This window comes from Seriola aureovittata, chromosome 2 (assembly GCF_021018895.1).
Source record: "Seriola aureovittata isolate HTS-2021-v1 ecotype China chromosome 2, ASM2101889v1, whole genome shotgun sequence".
In the NCBI taxonomy this organism is placed as follows: Eukaryota; Metazoa; Chordata; class Actinopteri; order Carangiformes; family Carangidae; genus Seriola; species Seriola aureovittata.
Genome location: NC_079365.1, coordinates 25350749 through 25372211, shown reverse-complemented (window position 1 = coordinate 25372211; position 21463 = coordinate 25350749). Strand labels below are relative to the sequence as shown.

Sequence of the window (21463 nt, the reverse complement as noted above, 5' to 3'; positions counted from 1 at the left end):
ATGATGAAAAGGTAAATCTTTTTGACAAAAGCTGAGGTCTTTTAGTACTTTACTGGTAGACTTTAATTACGTTTACATAAGTAAAATGTTGAATGGAAGACTTTATCTCGTGTATTCTTACATGATGATATCACTGTAAGTGAATTATCTCTGTTCTTCTTCCACTGATGTCAGGATTATACAAGATGTTCACATGATGAATGCAAGTGCTGGTAAATTCCTTTAACCCTGATACTCTCTGTCCTGGGAACTTGTTAAACAGTTTAAAAAACACACATAACATTGTTTCATTAGCTTGATACTTTATGACGTCATGATTTTATGAGCATTGCTGCAAAATATGATTTTAAAATTGATGAAACGTCTCACACTTCCATTATGGAAAATGATGCTTTGCTTCTGTTCGGAAGCTCAGACCCCAGCAAGATTTTTTTAATGTCCTATACATGTGTTTACAAAACTTTTTATACTGCACTAATCTCCCCAAATCCCAACTAAACCTATTTGGATTTTTAAATAGTTTAATTTTAAATAGTTTGGTAGACCTCTGTGAGTCACCATCTTTGATAACATAGTGCACATAAACAAATATGTATATAATCATTTCCTTATGAGTGAGATTGTATAACAAATAATACATGACATATTTCCTTATTTGGTGTAACAAAAGGGATTTATGGTCATTTTGTCTTAAATTCATTTTGTTCACCCACACTTCAGTACTTATCTATGTATTAAATTTCAATATGTTCAGGGAAGAAAAGCCATTTAGTATTTAAACAGTGAGAAAGTAAAGCTGATGTCAACAAGGGGTCAGGGCCTCATGGAGAAGATTACTTTGCTCTCATTAAAGGTAAAACATGTTTTGGAAACTTCTGCTCTTGTTAAATTAATCATGGCTTTTGATAACTCTGTGTATCAGTATTAACTTTCAAGCCAATAGTCAAACAGCGTAACTGTCAGCGACAGACTGTCTGAACTATTCTGACTCATTTGTTGTGACTCGTTCGTTTCTATCTGAGAAGAAATAGAGCGTAAATAAACACAGTCAAAGCAAATGGGAAAAATCTGATTTATTTCTGAACTGGTACATATCATCCCTCTACCTCACATTTTAGTAGCTCAAATTCTAGGAGACACCATCTTTCTAAACAAACAAGTATGGATAGAAACATAAAAAATAAAACTTCTGATACTGCTTACAACCAAAGTTGTCTTTAAAAATATATGGATAATCTAAATAACAACGTGACATAACAAAAATGGTACAAAAGAGGTATACGGTACATTTAAGGGCATAAAATGTTCTTTGCCACTTCTACAAGGATCAAATTTAGTGCATCTGAAAAAAAACAAACTCTGGAGTCCCTCTTGGCTCTTAATAAGGCATATGTGTGAAGTTTATCACATCTTACTATACCAACACATTTATGGAGAACAATTTACTTTCTCCTCCGAGGGTTAAACAAACAAAACGTCCTAAAATGAATTTTTTCTTTTACTGAACACATGTAAAACCCTCTGTTCTCCTCACTGTGATGACATAAAATAAAGCAAATCATCTATGAGCACATTCAATAAGAAGATATCACAAATCAACAGGCTACCAAAGAGCATGTGCAACAGTCTTCAAGTGCCTCAGGCGTCGCCATTCACTCATCATTACATCAACAGAGGAAACACGGACTCATCTGATTCTGTGTGGGTCCAGTGCTGTAAAGGTCCATCCCTCTGGTTGTTTTTTTTTACATCCTCCATGCTTCTTTAATGTACATACATGAATCTTTTTTTTTTGTTTTATTTTTTTATCTTTTATGCATTTATTATTATTATCATTTTTTATTTTATTTTATTTTTTTACAGATTTCCATCCTCATGCCATCCCGGCATCTCTTTGGTTTCCTCACATTCTCTACTGCAATCCCTTTTGCAATTTATGATTGTTTTTTTTGTTGTTGTTGTTTTTTTGTTTGTTTTTTTTTTTACAAAAGAGACTCACATTTAGATGATGACATGAAAATGAACAATCTGTTGAAAAGTTTGAGAAGCGGTCCAGCCTTGAACATAAACAGGGAACAAAAATACTACAAGGGTTTAATTCTCACTGGCAACTGTCACAAACAGCAGGTCTGAGACACAGATTGTGACTTCTCTTATAATGTCACTGAAAATCTTTTGTTACATGACTGAGACCGAGGGAGATGGGATCCTGGGTTCGGTTGAAGTGAAGCAACTGGGACGGAGTCTGATCTAGTGGTCGATGGAGGTGCTGCTCAGACCCGAGTCTCCCCTATGACGAAGGTTCATTTCGGTTCACTTTTGTTTTATGAATCACATGTAGGTTAACACAGTCAGCGGTACAATGAGATGTGTCGGATGAGAAAACAGGTCAGCTCAGCAATGGTGTTTTTATCTCCCGCTGCCCCGTCGGTCCAGGGTTGAGGGAGCTTGGAGGGACGGTGGAAAAGGACCCTGAAGAGTCAGCTCTGTCATAGCGGTCGCTGCAACACCTCATCATGTCTCTGACTCACTCCCTGCCAGTGGGATGACAAATACAGTTATGTCATCACCTGAGCCCAGTTTGTCATTGGGTAGCCGCCAACCACGCTCTTTCAGCACCCCTCGAGACCTCATCAGCAGGTCCTGGGCGGCCAGTGTATACCTGTGTAACACAGAAACAGTCATTACAACACTGACGCACACTGTAATTTAAGACAAACACACATACATATTCATATTAAATAACTCATTTCCAGTGGTGGAAGAAATACTCAAATACTCAGAATCTTTAAGCAAAAGTACCGACACTAGAATATCTCTTCAGTGGAACTGCTGACAATTCAGAAACATCTCAAACTTGACACGCGGCCCCAATTAGGTGCTGCTTTGTTGTAAAGAGTCACATCATATCATGTATAATCTCAATCTGAAAAGTAATTAGTAAATAAAGCTGTAAAATAATTGAAACTGAGTAGCAAAGTACAATATTTTCTTTAGAAACACATTGGAGTAAATGTATAAAGCAGCATTAAATGGAAATACTAAAGTTCAAGAACCTCAAAACTGCACTCAACCACATGAACCTGTGGTAAATTTCCACCATTGTTGAGGGTGGAAAGTAACTAAGGGCAACACTGTACTTTAAGCACTATATACACATATATAAATGGCTTATAAGAAACTACAATGTAGTTGTAAACAGATACAAGGGCTTTTGATTTGTTTTTAATTGATTGCACAATTGTTTAAACCAATAATAAATGACAATATAAATGATTGTACAGGTGTACCTAATAAAATGGCCACTTGATAAGTTATAGTTGCTGGAAAAACTGCACATTTCTACACATTTGAAAAATATCTGCTCATAACTACATTGTAACATGTTATAAATTAATCATTTTATGTTTATTTACAGCTTATAGATGATTAAATGCTATAACTATAAGCAGAATTTAGCAGGAGAGAAGTATTTGTCACTACCTAGTGGACAAACTGAGTACAACAGTGCACCACTGATGTTACAGTGGATTTACAAAAGTGCAGCTTTCATGTTATTTTCCTGAACAGGTTCACACAGCACATGATCGAGTGTATAGCGAGAGCTAAAGCCTAATGTAAAGGATTATGTGGCAGACTGCATACCTCATGGGATCAGAGGGGTCACAGCAGGATAAGTAGGCTGACACTGCATCTGCCACTTCCCTGTCCGTCGTTACGTCCCACAGTCCATCTGTACCCATGACCAGGACGTCGTCTGGGCCGTGTTTGTTTTCATCCACATTGTAAACTTTCACCTGTGATTGACAAACATATTCATTTCTTTTATTTAATTCATCATACCGTGATGGAAAAGATTTGCATAAAGAAGGCAGTCAACATTTTCTATTTGTGTAGAAGATTAGCAAATGTATACTGGCGTGCAAGGGACATAACCTCCATTTGCTGTAGCAAAGCTGCTCATGGTCACTCACATTTGTTTTACATTAAGCTGAGCCACTTGTTATGCATGGTTGATTTAGCCAGATAAGCTAAATTCAAGAAATAAAGGCCCTCAAATAATCTCATAATGCTGAGCTTGAACAGGAAATGTGAACTAAAATCTAACAATAGAAGAAGGAAGTATTTTCAACACCACAATACAAACATCAGAAGCACTGTGAAAGTCAAGATACAACAACACTGAGCACACCCTTTGTCAGTATCATGGAAATATTCTCAAATCCTGTCCATTTAAGACAATTTGATTTGTTTTTAGCCAAAGCCCAAGAAAAATGAGGAGAATTTATTTGAAAAACAGAATTTTTTTTTTTTGGATTCAAGTCATGAGACAATCTTGGCAATAATTTTCACTTTTCTATTCCTTACAAACTTTTGTTGTCATTGAAATTCATCTCCTGCTAAGTTTCTTGAGACTGGGAGTCATCTTTATATTCAATGTTTGGGAAACCACCTTGCATTCATAGTGCCATCTATAAATGTCATCTCCCCTACACCTTTTTGCACTCATGCCGCCCCATATCAGCAAACTCCCACCCACATGTCAGCACTAAGCACTCACTGGGGTATTCCTGGTCAGGTCCACGTCAAACCTGCTCATCCACATCTGAGCCATGCAAATTTATTTGGAGTTTTCGTCTGAAAACAGAATGTGCTGCCAACATTCATCAGGCTTCTTTTCTGTGTTTTTGGCAAAGTTTTGTGCGCAATGTTTTTCTTCTTGGATGCAGTATGTAGAGGCTGACTTCATGAAATTACCTTTGCACCGTCTGATCAGTCACTGAAACCCCAATGTCCATAGATAACACTTATGCCAAGTCTGTTTTTCAATGCAAGGTTGTGTAAATAGTGAACTGTGTGTGGCGTCAGTTGTCAAGGACAGTCACTGAACATTCTGTCATTGGTAGTATGGATCTTCCTCTAGCTCCAAACCACTGCTGCAGCTGTGTTTCAGCTTATTTCAGTGGCCTCCTGATGCTCTTCTACCTTCTCCCATCTTTGTGAACTTATTTTCAGGCAGTTCCTCACAATGTGACACGACCAGACACGACCAGGCCAAAATAGAGAAGGCTGTGGTGTTAACAGTTTATTTTGTAGATTGTTCCTGAAATTAACCTTATTTGTGATCATTTTTGCTGCAGTGATCACAGCTAAACTGACTTGTTTCTGCTTTTGAGGGCTGTATCTTCGTACATGTATTTTCAATGTAGTCTATAACTGACATGTTAGTGATATTGCACAGGGGTGATCTCTGCTTTGCTGTACACTGTGAATGTAGAAGTGTCGTCATGGAGTTTGGTCGGAAGAATTCATCAAGCCCATGTTTTTTTCATCACACCTCACATTAAAAATAAACTTCACACTCAGCAGCGGGGGTTGTGAGATTGTGTGATATGAATGCTAATCATTTCCACATCTTCTGGTTCACAGCATCTGGTTGTGTGAAAACATATTTTGGGAGAGTATACTGTATGTTTAAGAGGCAGTTTAGATTATAAGATCCCTCAGGACTGCAAGATGTAAGCCTGCAAAAACACAATAGGTAACAATGGGCATCCAACAAAACCTCCCACACATCAACAGACAGACAGACATATGGAAAAACGTTTCACAGCAGCTGAAAGAAATGAGCGACCTTCATCGCAAACAACAAGGGCGCTAAAAACAACATGGACATAAAGGCTGCACAGTAAGAAATGTGTACAACACGTATGCTTTGTTGATGTCTTTTGTAAAATCTTTAAATTGTCAAAAATAAAAAGTGAAAAAAATGACACACACATAAGAAAAGCAAAACTGAAGTGGATAAATCTGTTTCTTTGTGCCACATCAGCTTGTAAAAAGCCCAGAAAAACATATTATGAGCCAGAGCTCTGAGCAATGCACAAGTTTCATTTCGAGCAGCAGGCAATAAAGCAAAGCCCGGGGCCCGACAGCTTTTTAAACGTATCCCATTGGCTCTGAGGAGGCAGCCGCGACAATGCCGATGTGACTCCTCAAGCAGCGCTGACAAGCAGAGCTGCTTCTCACTCCTCACACTCACCTCAGGGACGCATGACAGGAAGGGCTTGATGTAAATGTTGGAGTTGTACACCTTCAGGTCATGATCTCCCAGCCCACGGGTCACTCCGATTGTCGCCATGACACGAGCCTGCGGATACCAACACACATTGCGCGTTGACACAGGTTCACACGAACAGTACGGGACGTCCGCACACAGACACACAATGATGCAGGTTATTGTTCCGGGATATGCTTCAGTTATGTGAAAATCCATTTATAAAGGATTATTAGGTGAAGACCATGTTCTCTCAGACAATAATGAAAATACTGAGCAGGTGTCATTTCTACCCAGACAGACACTGCAGGATTTAACAAACAAGTTGGAGATGTAAAAATTCATGACTCCACACTATATTATATTGTTTACTTGTTATATGTTGTTATATTATCAGTAAATGAAACTTTTTAGCACTTTACCGTTCAGAAAACGTCATAACAGACTATGATCCAGCACAATATATTGAGTTTTATTATGTTTCTTACCTTTTTCCCCTCTCCGTATATCAGGGGGAATTTCAGATCATCTTCAATGATTGTCTTATAAGCCCTACAACAAAACAACAAACAGATCAGAGATCAGAGTCACTGAAACATGACTGTTTGGAATAAAGCTGACACAATTAATAAATTAATAATTTTGTCAATCAACAGGAAATTAATCAGCAACAAAAATTGACTGGTTCCAGCTCCTGAAATATGAATATTTTCTGTTTTTTTTTTACATCATTGAAAACTGAATACTTTGGGGTTTGAATAGTTGCTCCGTGATCTAAATGTACATTTCATTTACCAAATAAAAGATCATCTTTGTTTGAATATCCCCATAAATTTCTACTTAATAACCAAACTGTTCTGAATTCTCAGTGCAAGTGTCTATGAAAAGTGTTTAACTGTCAAAAACGTGATTAAAAAGGATCTCCAGGTTTACCAGCCGGTCATGGTGTGGTCTCTGTAGAGCATCTTTTTGCCCAGCTCGCTGTGCTGGATCCTACGAGGGAACTCAATGTGAGTGAACTCATTACCCAGAAGCTCTGGCCTCAGGAAGCCCTGGAGTGACACACAAAATGGAGCAGGTCGCATTAAACTAAAGACTAAAAAGCTTTACTTAAGCCTAAATATCTGTCACGACTCAGTAGTTTTTCCTAAAACAGGAGAAGCTCTAAGAGTGCATGTGCTATAGAAAGCCTGCAGTGCTGTGTGCTGTGAACTGAAAGGCACAAAACAGCTCCCCGTTTTAGCAGCAAACATCATCCACCCACTCTGTGACTCAGAACTACAACCTGCTCCTAAAACAGGCAACCGATGAACGTCAGTACATTTCAGTGTGATGCAGGATTTCCTTCCTCTTCAACAGGTTGCGTACTTATTATCCTCAACTCAACTTTACTGTCAGTAAAACCCCACTTAACTCATAACAGTTTCTCTTTCTGCTCTTCTTTTTACTGCTTGACGTGCACTCACAAGATTAAACAAATCTACTTCGGACAGATCACTGTGCAGTTAATCTGTGTGTCTGTTGGTAAAAATACAATTTGTTTGACATTTGTAACATAAAAGATAAACAATACCAGATACTGTAGCCGCTGCCTCTCGGACTCAGGTGTGAATTCATTAGTCATGGGAATAACTTCATTATTTCGTATGATTATGGCCCTGCAGAGAAAAAGAGGGGGGGGGGGGGGCACAGGAGTGAAGTCAGCTCGGATGAGTAGGTTGGTCAGTAAGAGTGTTGGTGGAGGAGGGTTACATGATGCTGCAGTGTGCAAAATGAACCCCAGGGGGCACAAGAAGCTACTTAGTGGGAAAAGATTTCTCATGAGTATAAAGCTTCATATTGTGCAGTGAAGAGCTAGAGAGAATATTATACACTATTATACACTATATTGCTGTTTCACTCACCTGCTATCTCCAGCATTGGCTACGTAGAGTTTCCCCATTAAATGCATGGCAGCTAAGGCACAACACCCGCCAGAGATGGCATAGGACGTTTTTTCCTTTTCAATTAGGTCATCCTGAAATAAAGCAAGAAAAATCAAAGTAAGAAGCTCATTATTTTCTCCATACATATTCATATTTAAAACAAAACAGCAGTGCTAATGGAGAGGAACAACAGAATACATTATCTAGACTGTGGGTTGTTATCAGTATCATCTAAACCAGGAAGTGAGGTTGCAACAGAGACATCCTTTCTAAGTGAGACCAAACAGATTTGGCCTGTTTGCTCTAGTTTAATCCTCAGGTTTGGATTCCCATCCACCCACAGAAATAACTAGAATGGCTCTCAGTGGAGCGCATATCTCTGCCAGGGCCAAACAATCCTACACATGTCTGTCAGATCCGGATTATAATCTGGATCTGCACCAAACTGTACAAAGACATTGACATTATATATATGTGTGGGGTTTTTTTACATCAAGATCCATACATTATTTCCTAACAAATTTACAAAAATGTTGAAAAATGCCCTGTTTTTCAATGTGAGGGAAAGTGATAAAAAAAATTTCCTGAATCTGTCCCTGGTCCATACCCCTTCCCTCCACCAAGTTTGGTGCAAATCAGTCAGTACTTTTTGTGTAATACTGCTGACAAATAAACAGACACATAACTGGAAACATAAGCTCCTTCGTAGAGGTAATACAGAAGCAGCGAGTTGTATATGTTTACTATCGTCCTTTGGTATGAATCATAACTGAGCAACTAAGTTCATAACATTTGCCTGATTTCTTGGTTTTGAAGTTATAACTTGCAGTTACATTTAAGCTCGAAGGTGCAACTGTGCAAACAAGATAAAGTGTCTACAACCACACCAGCAGCTCTGAGGCTGTACGTGCCAGACAGATATGGATGTATATCTCTCGGTAATTAAAAATTTTGACCATCTGGTGGCACGAGAGGCAAAGTCAGAGGATCACTAAGATCAGTAGGAGTCATCCTCTGGGCACTACGACCCTCTGATGGCAATCCATCCAGTGGTTATCGATATATTTAAGTCCGGATTAAAGCCAATGGACCGGTTGACCACTTGACTGACAGACTGACATTGTCCACACCACTAGCTTGGCTAAAGAGAGAGAAATAAGAAATCTTTCTCCTGTCTCCATAACAGACCAGTTATTACAGTAAGGAAAGGTTTGAAGGTCTCTCAGATTTCAGTTTCTCTCAGTATTTTCTGGGAATTGAAGTGAACATCTTCAGTGGTTCTGCTGTTTGAAGATAGAAATGAGCGACGCTTGAAATATGCAAAATACTGTTTCCTTGTTTTTCAACATGCGTTGTTAGTTATCATCTGCTCACCATCTGTTTGAAGGCAGTCTCTATGACTCCCATCACCAGACTCTCCAAACTGACAACCTTCTCCATGTGAAAGCGCACTGAGGAGTCGTTGACAGCGTCTGGGTCCTCCGGTTCCTGTGCCGCTCCTTTCTTTGTCTCTGCCTGGTACGGGCTGCCGTTCTTGGCCAAGCAGATCGGAGGTGCGCTGCTGGGATTCTCTAGCAGGTGGCAGATTTCTCCCAGACGGTCTCTGATGAGACGGTGAAGAAGTTTGGAGGCCATGATGGCGGCTCCAGAACCTGCATGTCCATCAAACACCCCCCAGAAGTGGAGAGGAATTCCTGTACCATCCTACAAAGTTAAATAGACATGCATGCAGAAATGCATTTAATAAAGGAAGCTTTGTAGTTGTATTAAAATATGAAATAACTGAACCATATTATGCCCGTGGTTAGGGGTGTGGTTTAAAAATCTCCCATGAGATTACAACTCTGAGCAGAAGGCACAGATTTGTGAGGGTTTACAGGCTCTGGGACTGCAGCTGATAACATTTTTAATGCTAAGCAATATGTTTCTTCCATTTCAGGTCTTACTGAATCACAGCTGCAGTAAATCTAGATTATAATATTATGGGGTAAGCTGGCAAGATATAAAAATCTTATCATGAACTTTTACTTTTGATTTATGATTTATAGGGTAAAAAACTATTAAAAACAATACAGAACACTAGTGTTTGAATACTACAGCACTCAGCACATGTGCACATTATCATTATCATTATTATTATTAACCTAAAATATAAATCAAACATTACATCTGTCCTGACAGGATCTACACTGCAGGAAAAATTTCCTCATCCAAGGGTTGTTGCTGCTCCACTATGATGCAGTGGGAGAGGGAGAGGTGTTGCCACCTTTGTGTTTGCAGGCATGTTTACAAGCTGAGTTGGCCTCACTGACTGACTAACAGATGAACAGGCACAAGACATCTGCTTACCCCTCTGATGCTAGACTTAAGTGGGGGAAGGGTGCAACAAGGGATGATGTAATTAATTTAAACCAAATGGCAGACAGACATGTGTGGGTGTGTGAGTGTATGTGCAGGTAGATCTAAAACAGTAAATGTATTTAGAAAGATTACAAAAGTACAATTTTGGTCTGTGCTCTATGGACCCAGTCACCGTTTTCAGGAAACAGCAGTTCTCTCTCTATCTGTCTGTGTCTATGTGCATGTGTGTTTTTATTGTGTTAAGAAAGTGAATCACATGACAATGTTACTGCACTTTGATTTAGAGAAGGAAAAAACCTAATGCTTAACCAGATCTGTGATCTTTAAACCTGGAACTACAGATTTTTTGGCCATTTTAAACTGATATGGCAAACAATTGCCTGTTTACCCATTACAACAGATACAGAGCAAGCATCACTTTGAAGTAATGTAATTGACCACCTGATGAATTTAAATCCAATATTCCCCCTCTTTTTGCTCTGTTTTTTGGTCTCTACATCTCCTAAAGGGACTATCTGGCTCCTTAGCTGTTAAATGTGCTACTGTGTTCTCCCAGGTAGTCACTAACCATATCTTTCTAACATCTGGTTAGTCTACAATAGGGTTTTTAGAGGCTTTTCACTGACAACAGCTGCCTTCTACGGTGGCCGACAAGGGCAAAAGCGCTGCAACAGCCCAGAACACTTCCGGAGCCACCGGAACGACGCTCCGCCATCCCCCCCCCCCCCCCCCCCCCCCCCCCCCCCCCCCCCCCCCCCCCTCCAAGGTAAAATAAAAATATCTGAAGTTTGAAGAAACTGGTTAAAATGTATCTATATTTTTTATCGCTTGAAGATCTGCTCCCTAAAGTGTATGTCATATGGAGAGCTAATAAAAACAAATGAAATGGTTATCATATTGACATTTAAGGTGTATTGATTGATTTCCAAATGTCAATCATGCATTGATTATCAAGCAAGAAAACATTCCACCTTAAAGGTGTCCAGTAGCTGCCGGTAGCCTCTGAGCAGCTCAGTGAATTAAATCGTTACGTAGTAAAGATGAAAAGACAGAAAACGTCCTTTCATTCATCATTCACTCTTCTGGCAGTTTCTTTATCTGTGATACATTTACACAGGAACATGACAAAGTCAGTCTGTTGCACTTGGACAGCTTTGTGCTGCTGGAGACGAAAGCTGGCTTAGTTATGTTTTCATAGCCTAGCCTGTTAGCTTAGCTACGTTTTCATAGCCTAGCCTGTTAGCTTAGCTACGTTTTCATAGCCTAGCCTGTTAGCTTAGCTACGTTGTCATAGCTTAGCCTGTTAGCTTAGCTACGTTGTCATAGCCTAGCCTGTCAGCTTCACCTGACCTCTGCCTGCACAGCAGCTTCTGCTCTAATGGATGTTTCCAATGTGGCTGCTCGACAGTGGAGACAGTGTAGGACTGGACAGAAGCAAAGTTGTATGCAAGATGTGAAGAAGAAGCTGTGTGTACCTGTTCATACACAGTGTAACCGGTGCACTGGGGTAAGTTAACAATGCACATTACATCTCTTATTTCTTGAGAAGTGTCCCATTTGTTGGTCATGTTAAATATACAGTGTATTAATATAACTGTTTTGTGTTCATAATGTAAACATGAATGTTTTTAAAAATGCACCAGGTCAGAGGAACACTTTACAGCGTTAGTTCTCCGAGAACCTCATTTATATCCAAGAAAAATTGATGTTGTAACTGAAATATCTCTGACTGAATCAAAATTGAATTGAATCGAGTCGAATTGAATTGGGACCTTGTGAATCAGAATCGAATAGATTTGGGGAATCAGTGGCAATGCCCTGCCCTAACCAAAACAGTTAAGTTGAAGGCCGTAAATTGAAAAGAATGAGCTGAAAGGGAACTGCAGAGTTGGGTGATAACTTCTTTGTCACTACGAGTGTCCCCTTCATATACAGGCTGTAATGTGATCCACTATTAACATAAAAATACTGATTGTAGCAGCTTTAAAAAATTTGGTCATAAGTCTTTTTGGGTCCTTTTGGGAATTGAGGTCTCTCACAAAGATTCCAGCAAATACTTGGAACTTGTTTCTGATGCTCGGCTTTGTGATGACAAGATGGGGGGATATATCAGAGATAATTGAATGATAATGTAAACAGTGGAAAATGATAAGTCCCACAAGGATTGGAGGGGAATTACAGCTAACAAGGTGAATCCATCAATACCAAATAGGATAGGAAAACACCAGTGTTGGGTATCAGATAACTACAGTGCATTCACAGACAGTGTGTGGAAGTTTCAGTGCACTGCTGCTTAGACTACATCATGCTTGTGCTGCATAACAAGAATTTTACCCTTCAGTGACGAACACACCACACTCAAACACCTTCACGACTCTAAAGGACACTGACGTTAGATTCAAAAACCAGGAACATTATCACTGATTAGCAGCCCTCAACCTGACATTTCATCCCACAGTCCTGAGTCCTGTGTTGATGGCCGAGAGTCTGCCCTTCGCTCACCCCGTTGTCCTCCAGCAGAGTGGAGTTCCGGTGTTTGCCGCTCGGCTTCTTCACAAACAGTTTCTCACAGGAGGCCTGGTCCTCGTTCAGCATGCTCTTCCCTGCATTGATCACCCTGTTGGAGAAAGAGGCGAGGAAGAAAGGTGAGCCTGGCGTCAGATGACTTATATTGTTTGCTCTCATTCTTCTAAAAACACATGAAAACAAAACAGCAACCAGAAAAGGTGGAGAGAGGGCCAAACAGTGAGGAAAAAAGTGGGGCAGGATGCAGCCATGTCCCAGAGGGAACTTGAAGGCAGAATTAAGTGTTTTTATTATGAGCTGATGCCTGTGGAGGATAATGGCTTTAGAGTAATGCACTGTTTCATACTCGAGCAGCATCATCCATCTTGTGTATGCTGCAGCAGAGTTCACTGTGGGTACCAATGAGGAACAGTAATACAGTAATGCAAGGATTGGTGAAGCTGTAAGAAACTGGGCTTCACAAGTTTGTTAACGATAAAAGAAAAAAAAATCCAGTTACACTGTGAAATCTGTAGGTAGATTTCACAATTTAGTTTGAGCATACATAGTTTTTCCTTCAACTTGAGGCAGCCATCGGTTTCTATTCCATATTCACTCTGAAAATCAATTAGCAGATTCTTGAAATTTGGTGGAGTTGTAATGTAATCCATCCTGGATTAAAGTGATGGATTAAATCACTGTATGGCTATATAGTGATCATTCTGCACACTAAACCTCCATTAATTGATTATTTGATCCACTGCAGCACTGGAAAAAGCTCAACACAACAATGACGTATTATCGCCTGCAAACTTTTGCTTATTAACACATCCATCAGACACAAAGCACCATTAACATTCATTTGAGTTGTGTTTCTGGTGTTTCTTTAGCTCTGTTTTGCGCTCCACCCACCCGCCCACCCCATGAGGGAAATATCTGGCTCTTCTGTAACAAAATGTTGCGCTTGTTCACTGGCTAGATGCTAACTCTGTTGTTTGGTGCGCTGGACGAGTAGCAAACAGTGAGTTTATTAAAGATTTTTTTCACTGAAAACAACCTGCTTCTTTCCACTGGAAGGGAGGTTTGTGAGAGCGGTAGGCCATATAAACCAAAACAATGAGCTGAAAGATCCTGAAAGGCTCCGTAGAGCTGTGGGAATAATTCTCTATGGGTTCACTTCCAGCAACCCCTTTTGCGTTACATGGAGTCATTTTATCTACTGTTAACATATCAAGACTAGGTCAGAACCTAGTATACTTAGCTGGACTGTGTCATATTTGTATTCTGCCCAGTGACAGCCACTTTCAGCTCTTTATCTGTTTTCTTTACTCTCTCATTCACATGTTTTTCTGTTTCTGTCATCAGTAATGTAGTATGTATGTGTATAGGTGCCTCTTTTGAAAAGTCGGTTAATCTAGTGACAAAGGTACTAAGTTGGCAAAACTGCTTGTTCACACCAAATCATTTTGAAGGAGCAAAGACCAATGGGGAAACTCCAGCCAGCTGACCAATGCTGTAACCTTATCACTCAGTCATGTGGTATTTGGCTGACCAAATTTGTAACTTTGTCAGTCAGTCAGTCAGTGTTGTGGTCCAGCCAAAATTAGTGATTAGAGCTGCTTTAACTGCATGACCATGCAATAATAATCTCTTAGTATCAGATTTAATGCAGACATGATGTTCACTTTGATTGATTACACAACTAACAAACAAGTTTCAAAAATCTGCTAATTGATTTTTATACTGTACTGAAGTTAAAGGAAACTAACATCTGCCTGAAACAGTAGAAAAAAACATAAATACAAACTATATAAAAAACTATGTTTTCCAAAACTGGTTAGCAGTGTAGCAAAGACTATGCAGTTTGTAGTGAATGGGCTACAGCACACAAGCATCCGCTGGTATGGTCCTTTAAACTGCCACATGAGACGGACTTGGATGGGTTGCAGTTTGGAACTCATGCTGGCATATTACATAACATTTTCAGTTTTAATTATAGATAAATGCCACATTAGCTTGGTAATAAGGCATAATACCTATTGCACAATTCCAGTAATTCAACTATTATCATTAAGATTCCCTCTGAAACTTCTGCAGAGAAGGGATTAGTCATTTATCAGTTACTGCTAAGATCATGAGAGGAAGGGAAAAGGAATAAGAGACCAAAAATGAAAGAGAGTCTGGTAGTGCAAGGGATAGAGAACAAACTGTACAGTCAAACAAAAGAGATGAGAGAAAACCAGGGTAAAAAAAAAAAGACCTTTGACCTCTCACTCTCCAAATAGTTCAGCTGATTACAATCATTACAGAAAATTGTTGCTTTGATAACTGATATCAGACAGCACCGAATATGAGGCACAAAATGCAACTGCTGCCCAAATCTGGATTATAAAAAGCCCTTTCACTTTCTAATCAGTTGAAAGCAGTGGACAGGCACCACAGTGTCCTGCACTGCGCTCCCTGCATTAGGACTAATGACAGGGAAGAATTTAAAGTCGCCTGATTGTTGTCTACTTTCGGCCAAAGCCAGGACATTTTCAGATATCTGGATGCAGAGAAACAACCCTCCATCTATATTGGAGTATGATCACAGCAAATCCGCAATGTTCTGCCAGGCCTCTTTTTGGCTGAGTCCTGCGTATCGCTTGGTTTACTATAGCTTCGCTCTTACTTAACCGAGTCCTTGGCCCTTTTGTTGAGTTTGTGTGCTATCTGTAAAAGGCTGGCTGCTGGCAGAAAATTGCGCTGAAGCTCTGAGGTTTATATAAAAGCTGGCAACAAATACAGATTACTGTACTGTATATGCTTTTTATTTTCTGTTATTGGGTGCATCTGTTCTGTAAGCCACTGGAGGCCTACAGCATGTTTGGCTAGCTGACAAAACAGCAATTAAAATATCTAATTTAAAGTATTATCTTGTAAAGTTGCTCTTCTTGAGATTGTGTTTTTTTTAATCCGATAAATATGTTTTATAATAAAAACAAAGAGTCATACCAGTAGAATCACTCACTTGTTCTGTCCTGTTACTAAACTTTGAAAATGAGGAATTCCTGGCAACTTAAACTGAAACTAGACACTGCAAATCATTTTTGTTTTGAGGAGAGACTTGTTTGAATGTGAAAGTAAGTCCTCTTTCTACATTTTTGCAGTGAATTAAACTTTCACCACTCTCACGGTAAAGAAGCAGCAATCATTGTGTGTTTTGAGAGTAGTCACATGTGCTCAATGAGCTATAATTGAACTTAATGTTGGCTGCGTGGGAGGATGTGATTCTAAACTAGGAGCTCGAGCCTTCTTAATAATGTGACTAAACCCTCAAGCATATATCTGCGTTTCGGTCATATGTTTCCACAACTTGTGACTGAAAACTACATTGGTCATGTTTGTTGAAGCAGTGTTTCTCTATTTCAGCCCTGCCACTGTACAGTATATTATGCAAGGAAAGGTCAAAAGCAGAAGTTGAGAGTTCCAGTGAATTCTCTAATTGCAGCTACAGGGACTTTTTAACGTCATACATCTGATGAAAATGTCTGTCTGTGCAAGTTTGGTGTTATTAAATATCATTCTCTCAGGGGAAAGAAAGACGCATTGTCTACACAAAGCAGGATATCAGTCCACTACATGTCTCATCATATACCTGCTACTGAGGAATGGCTGTTTTAGTGAAGTGAAAGTACTTTTATGGTTCAGTCAGAAGCAGATCAGTGGTGCATCCAGTGAAAGAAAGGAAATCCCTCTGAAATAATCCTGTTAGATGTTCAGTTGTTGATAATTTTTGATTCCATATTTGAATTTTCTGAAGCATGGCTATAAACACATCCTTGTCCATGGTGCTTTTGGCATACCTGTTGGTCAATATAGAGTTTCAAGTAAAAACTATGTACCTTTTTCAGCAGTCTGACCTGCTCTGGGTGTGTATCTAATCTCTCTGCTTGTAATATAAACACATCTCAGAGTGTAACAGTGGACTGTTTGAGGGGAGTCTTACAAATTAAACATGACAAAGATAAATCCGTGGTTGCTGCTGAATGAAACTAGCTCAGGTTGGAAGCTGGCAGATAAACAAACACTGCAGGCCCGGTAAATAAAGCCTTATTTAGTCTAAAAGCAAAGCCTTCATCTGCAGCATTAGGAATTGGTCTAGTCATATTCTGAATTCCTTTTCAGGGAGAGGAAGTTGCTTGTTGTGGTGCAAGGTACATGTTGCATTGAAAACTCAGAGGCGAGACCTGTCAAACACAAAGCAGCAGCAGAACAACAGAAGGTACAGCGATGACTCAAACATTGTTTGGAGCATAACCCAAGCAGTCTGATTAAAACATGCTGCAACTTGTAAACTGTCAGTTTAAGAGCTGGACACAGAACAGTGTCAATTAAAGCATGTGACCTATGAGTTTGAAGAAGGACGGGGTGATGTGAATAAAATCCTGTTAAATAATTACATCCACTGCATGGTAATAAACACTGAGTGAACAACATCTCAGGGACATTTCTATGCACTGTAGCTGTAGCATGTCCATATCTCACAATATCTTAATTAATCTGCCTTTCTGTACTTGCATCACTCCCATCTTGTTCAGTAAGTGTCTAACCCTAAGCCTGACAAACCTCATGAGATTTTATTTGATTTTAACATGTGATTTAACCCAAACAACACAATCATGTCTCCCTGTTTTTTCAACTTATATGTAAATTGGACTTTTATGGGGCGTCGTGTAGCGTAGTGGTCTAAGCAGGTGCCCCATGTGTAGAGGCTACAGTCCTCGCTGCAGTTGGCCCCGGTTCGAATCCCGCACCGGACGGCCCTTCGCTGCATGTCATTCCCCCTCTCTGCCTCCCCGTTTCCTGTCTCTCTCCACTATACTATCAAATAAAGGCATAAAAAAAGCCCAAAAAATATACTTTAAAAAAAATTGGACTTTTATTTTGTTAAAAGGTGTCTCGACATGTTAATCCTCCTCATAGAGGCTTTGAATGCTCCTCTTTCTTTACTGTTGTGCTCTCCTGACAGCTGTTTATTCCTGTATTATTAATAACATCACATGGAGGAATTACATCATATAACAATGCATTATGCATGATGTTATAGACTATATATATATATATATATATATATATATATATACACGCAGCAGTAGTTATTCAGATTGAGATATACTCTTTTAGTCTTTGCTTCCTCACACTCTATCTCATGAAGAGTGTTCAGGCCTGGAAGTGTGCCTCCATATCAATGTTATTAAATACCCATTTGACAAAAGCACTCTGAGTGGCTCACCATGGGCGCACTCAGGCTGTTTAGGCTGACACAATGTTGTGCACCAGCATCAATTAGGCTCATTATCTTGAGCATCCTGAACCCGTGTGCTGCCAAAGCTACAGACTCACCGATTTCAGGTCCACAATTCAAACCCCCTTTGAAATCAGACCTCATGTATGCATGTAAAAACTCGGTCAATGTGATGCCAGCCCAAGACAACCCAACAACAATGACCATGATTCCACATTACCACATGAATGACAGACAGACACTAATTAACTGATATCAAACCGGAGAAGTTGCATAGTCTGGAAGCAATCCACCTACACTGTTTGGCTATCATTGTACCAGACAGAACCCAGCTGGATGGAGCCGATGGATGCTCCAATAGATAAACTTTGCTCTGTGGAGATTATGACTTCAGAGACATTGATTTTAAATTTTGAATTATCCATGTTTTAATCGCTTTGAAAGCCGTATCAGAGCCTCATCAGCTGAGTGAGAAAATAAAAGACCAATCACTCTCAAATAAACACTACCCTACATTCACCCACGTGTACAGCCCTTACAACCCTTTCAATGCTGCATTGTCAAGAGTGGAGTTTTCAGTGCACTGTGCTGACGGCGTTCTGTATTCTTCAGGGCACTTACATTAAATGTGATAACTGAACACAGATGGCTGTGGGCTATTTGGATTTCTGAATGAGCGCTGACAGCTGATGCATGAACGGATCAGCCGATTATGTTGTGTTGTAAACAGCACTGCTAATGCTGCGATTATAGTTTCACAGAGTGACATCAAAGTGATTTGCTGCAGAAGCCAGATAACGGCACTGATGACGGTGCACATTCCCACACAATAACCACAGCATCCTCATCTGACCTTTCCCATTCAGTCTTCTGAGACAGTCGTCGTCGTCGTCACAAATCTTATCCCTGTCCCTCTGAGACTCTGCATGAGTCAGCCTGTTTTTCTGTCTGCATACAGGCAGGCAGGGGTGGTATAGCCCACATACTGTAGGACTGAGGCTATTCAGTCCTTCCCATCTCTCCCCCCTCCTGTGGGAGAGTGGAATGTCTGAAAGTGTTTTTCCTCAGCGGGAATTGCCTGGACAGCACATTCTGGCCAACAGTGTGAATGAAATGCTGCTGCATTGTTTCTACCTGTGAGAGTACTGCAGGTGTAATAACTGGAGTATGAAAGCACCTGCAGTAAAACCAAGGACAGGAGTGGAGCTCTGCACTATTTGCTCACAAGATGTGAATGGCCTGTGCTTTGTGTAGCCACAAAACCTTTTTTTTTTTTTTTTTTTTTTTTAATGAAAGACAAAGATAAAATCCCCTAAAGCTCTTTGCAAGTGCATCAGCAGCAGCATTGAGGTTCTTTACCAAGATGGATGTAAGAAAACACAAAGAGGTTTGTTAGGAGGTAGACATTTCCTGCTTTCATTTCCTTGCATCTTGTGTGTTACTCTTTATATTGAACTGACGAGGAGCCTGTATTGAAAGATATCAGACTATTATGACAGGGAGCGTTTTGTCTAATTACAGCTCAGACATATTGCTCAAATTCATTTACAGCAGCTCAGGGGAGGAACACTGTGTTAGAAACTACAATAGCAAAAGGCCATGTTGGCCATCATCTGTCTGCTGCAGTGCACCCGGAGCTGCTGAGGCTGCAGCAACACCGACCTGACACTCATCAGGAAACAATGACAAAATCATAATGTTGAAGTAATGTGAATGATTTTCACCAGGGAGTGCTTAGACCCACTCACTCTGCGTATCCCGTCGTCCAGGGAAGCCTGCTGCCTCTCTTTAGCGTGAGAACCGGCCGTGATGCGTGCTCGGTGGAGTACTGCAGGAGCTCCGGGGTGAGGTCCAAGAAATCCGGCCGACCGTAAGGGAAGCGCGGCGGCAGGCTGTCCGGTCCGCAGGTCTGGCCCCCACCTGAGTGATGGTTGTGGTGGTGGTGGTGTCCGTGCGGCATCATCCCTCCTACCAGAGTGGACATCGCGTTTTTAACTTTGCTGATCATCATCGGCAACGACAGTCGGTCAGAAAAAAAAAAGATCCGGATGGAAAATTAAGCGCGATGCGAGATTACATTAGAGAAAAAAAAAAAACACAACAACACTCAGCCAGTGACGAGGATCATTTCAGGAAGCGATTTTTTTTCCTCCTTGCTGGCCCCATGTGACAGCTTTCAGACACGATGTTTTCCTCATGCAAACAGAATAAAACCTTCACTGGGTGCGTATGAGCTGTAATCCGGCAGGAGGCTATATCTCATCTCAGAAGGCAGGGCTTCACAGGGATGTGCTGCCAGAACAGAATATCTCACACATCTGAAAACCTGAGACCACATATATTTACAGGCTGCTTCAGTCACGAGGATTGACAGACTTGTTTGTGAAAGCCAGTAAATTTAGGAAGACACCATGATATGTGGATTTATGACCATTCACATAGTCAACCATATAGGCTACAATAAAGAACATTCAAAATTTAATAAAACACTCTAACACTCTAAATCTAAAAGCTCTCTGTACATTTCACTTTTATAAATCTTTTGATCAGTTGTAAGGCATTCATTACAACAACCTTTAGGCTTACAAAATCAAAGGGTCCAAAGTGTCTTCCTTTTCTAATAAACCATCAAGTCTGTTGTTACAAAAGTCCTGAATAAAAAGGGTGACAATGCATTTATATAAACTCAAACACTATAGGTACAAATTTGAGGACATTTTATGTTGAATTGGCTGGATAACTTTGTATATTTATATAAAGATAATGATAAAATATTTGTTGATTCCACTAAATTGCTGTGTGATGTTTTACAGTGTATTCTCACTTTCTTGAGCATTTCACTCCGCTATATTGATTTGTCAGCTACAGTTTAAGATGTTATGAGTATGATGCAGTGCTGTGGGTGAAACAACAGTATCTAAACTAGTTCAAATGAGCTCTCTCACATAGATTTATCTGTTGGAGCATCTTTCAGCTCCATCCCGTCTGTCCTGTGCTCTTTACCCTCCTTACGCAGGTTTCTCACTTACTGAAAGCAAAAGTTAGTCAGTCATTTGTAATTAAAGTGTAAATTAAGTTGAGTTAATTACAAACAATAATCCATCAGGTCTTTAATTGCAAATCTTAACAAGACAGATGCTCTGGAGCATTTTTTCCATGAGGTCAAAGGTCAAAAGGCCCACTGGATTCTGGAGCTGAGAAAGCACTTGTTCAATAGATTTTTCACAGAGTTCATGTTACAGCTGATCTGTGAGGCATTAGTGCTATTAATAAGACTCTTATTATAAACCTTTTTTAAAAGGGGAAAGATCTCCTGAACACCTAACA

General features: G+C 40.0%; 1 protein-coding gene across 1 annotated transcript; it reads right to left on the bottom strand.

Annotated features, from left to right (window-relative positions):
• Nucleotides 1-1055: 1055 nt before the first annotated feature.
• ppm1j (protein phosphatase, Mg2+/Mn2+ dependent, 1J) lies at nucleotides 1056-20435 on the bottom strand. The gene is made up of 10 exons (XM_056403952.1): nucleotides 19885-20435; nucleotides 12847-12961; nucleotides 9358-9687; nucleotides 7963-8075; nucleotides 7632-7716; nucleotides 6992-7110; nucleotides 6547-6610; nucleotides 6044-6151; nucleotides 3646-3797; nucleotides 1056-2662 (listed from the first exon to the last, which is right to left on the bottom strand). Exons 1-10 carry the CDS (start codon nucleotides 20145-20147, stop codon nucleotides 2515-2517), a joined length of 1497 nt encoding a protein of 498 aa, XP_056259927.1. The 5' UTR covers nucleotides 20148-20435; the 3' UTR covers nucleotides 1056-2514.
• Nucleotides 20436-21463: the final 1028 nt, after the last annotated feature.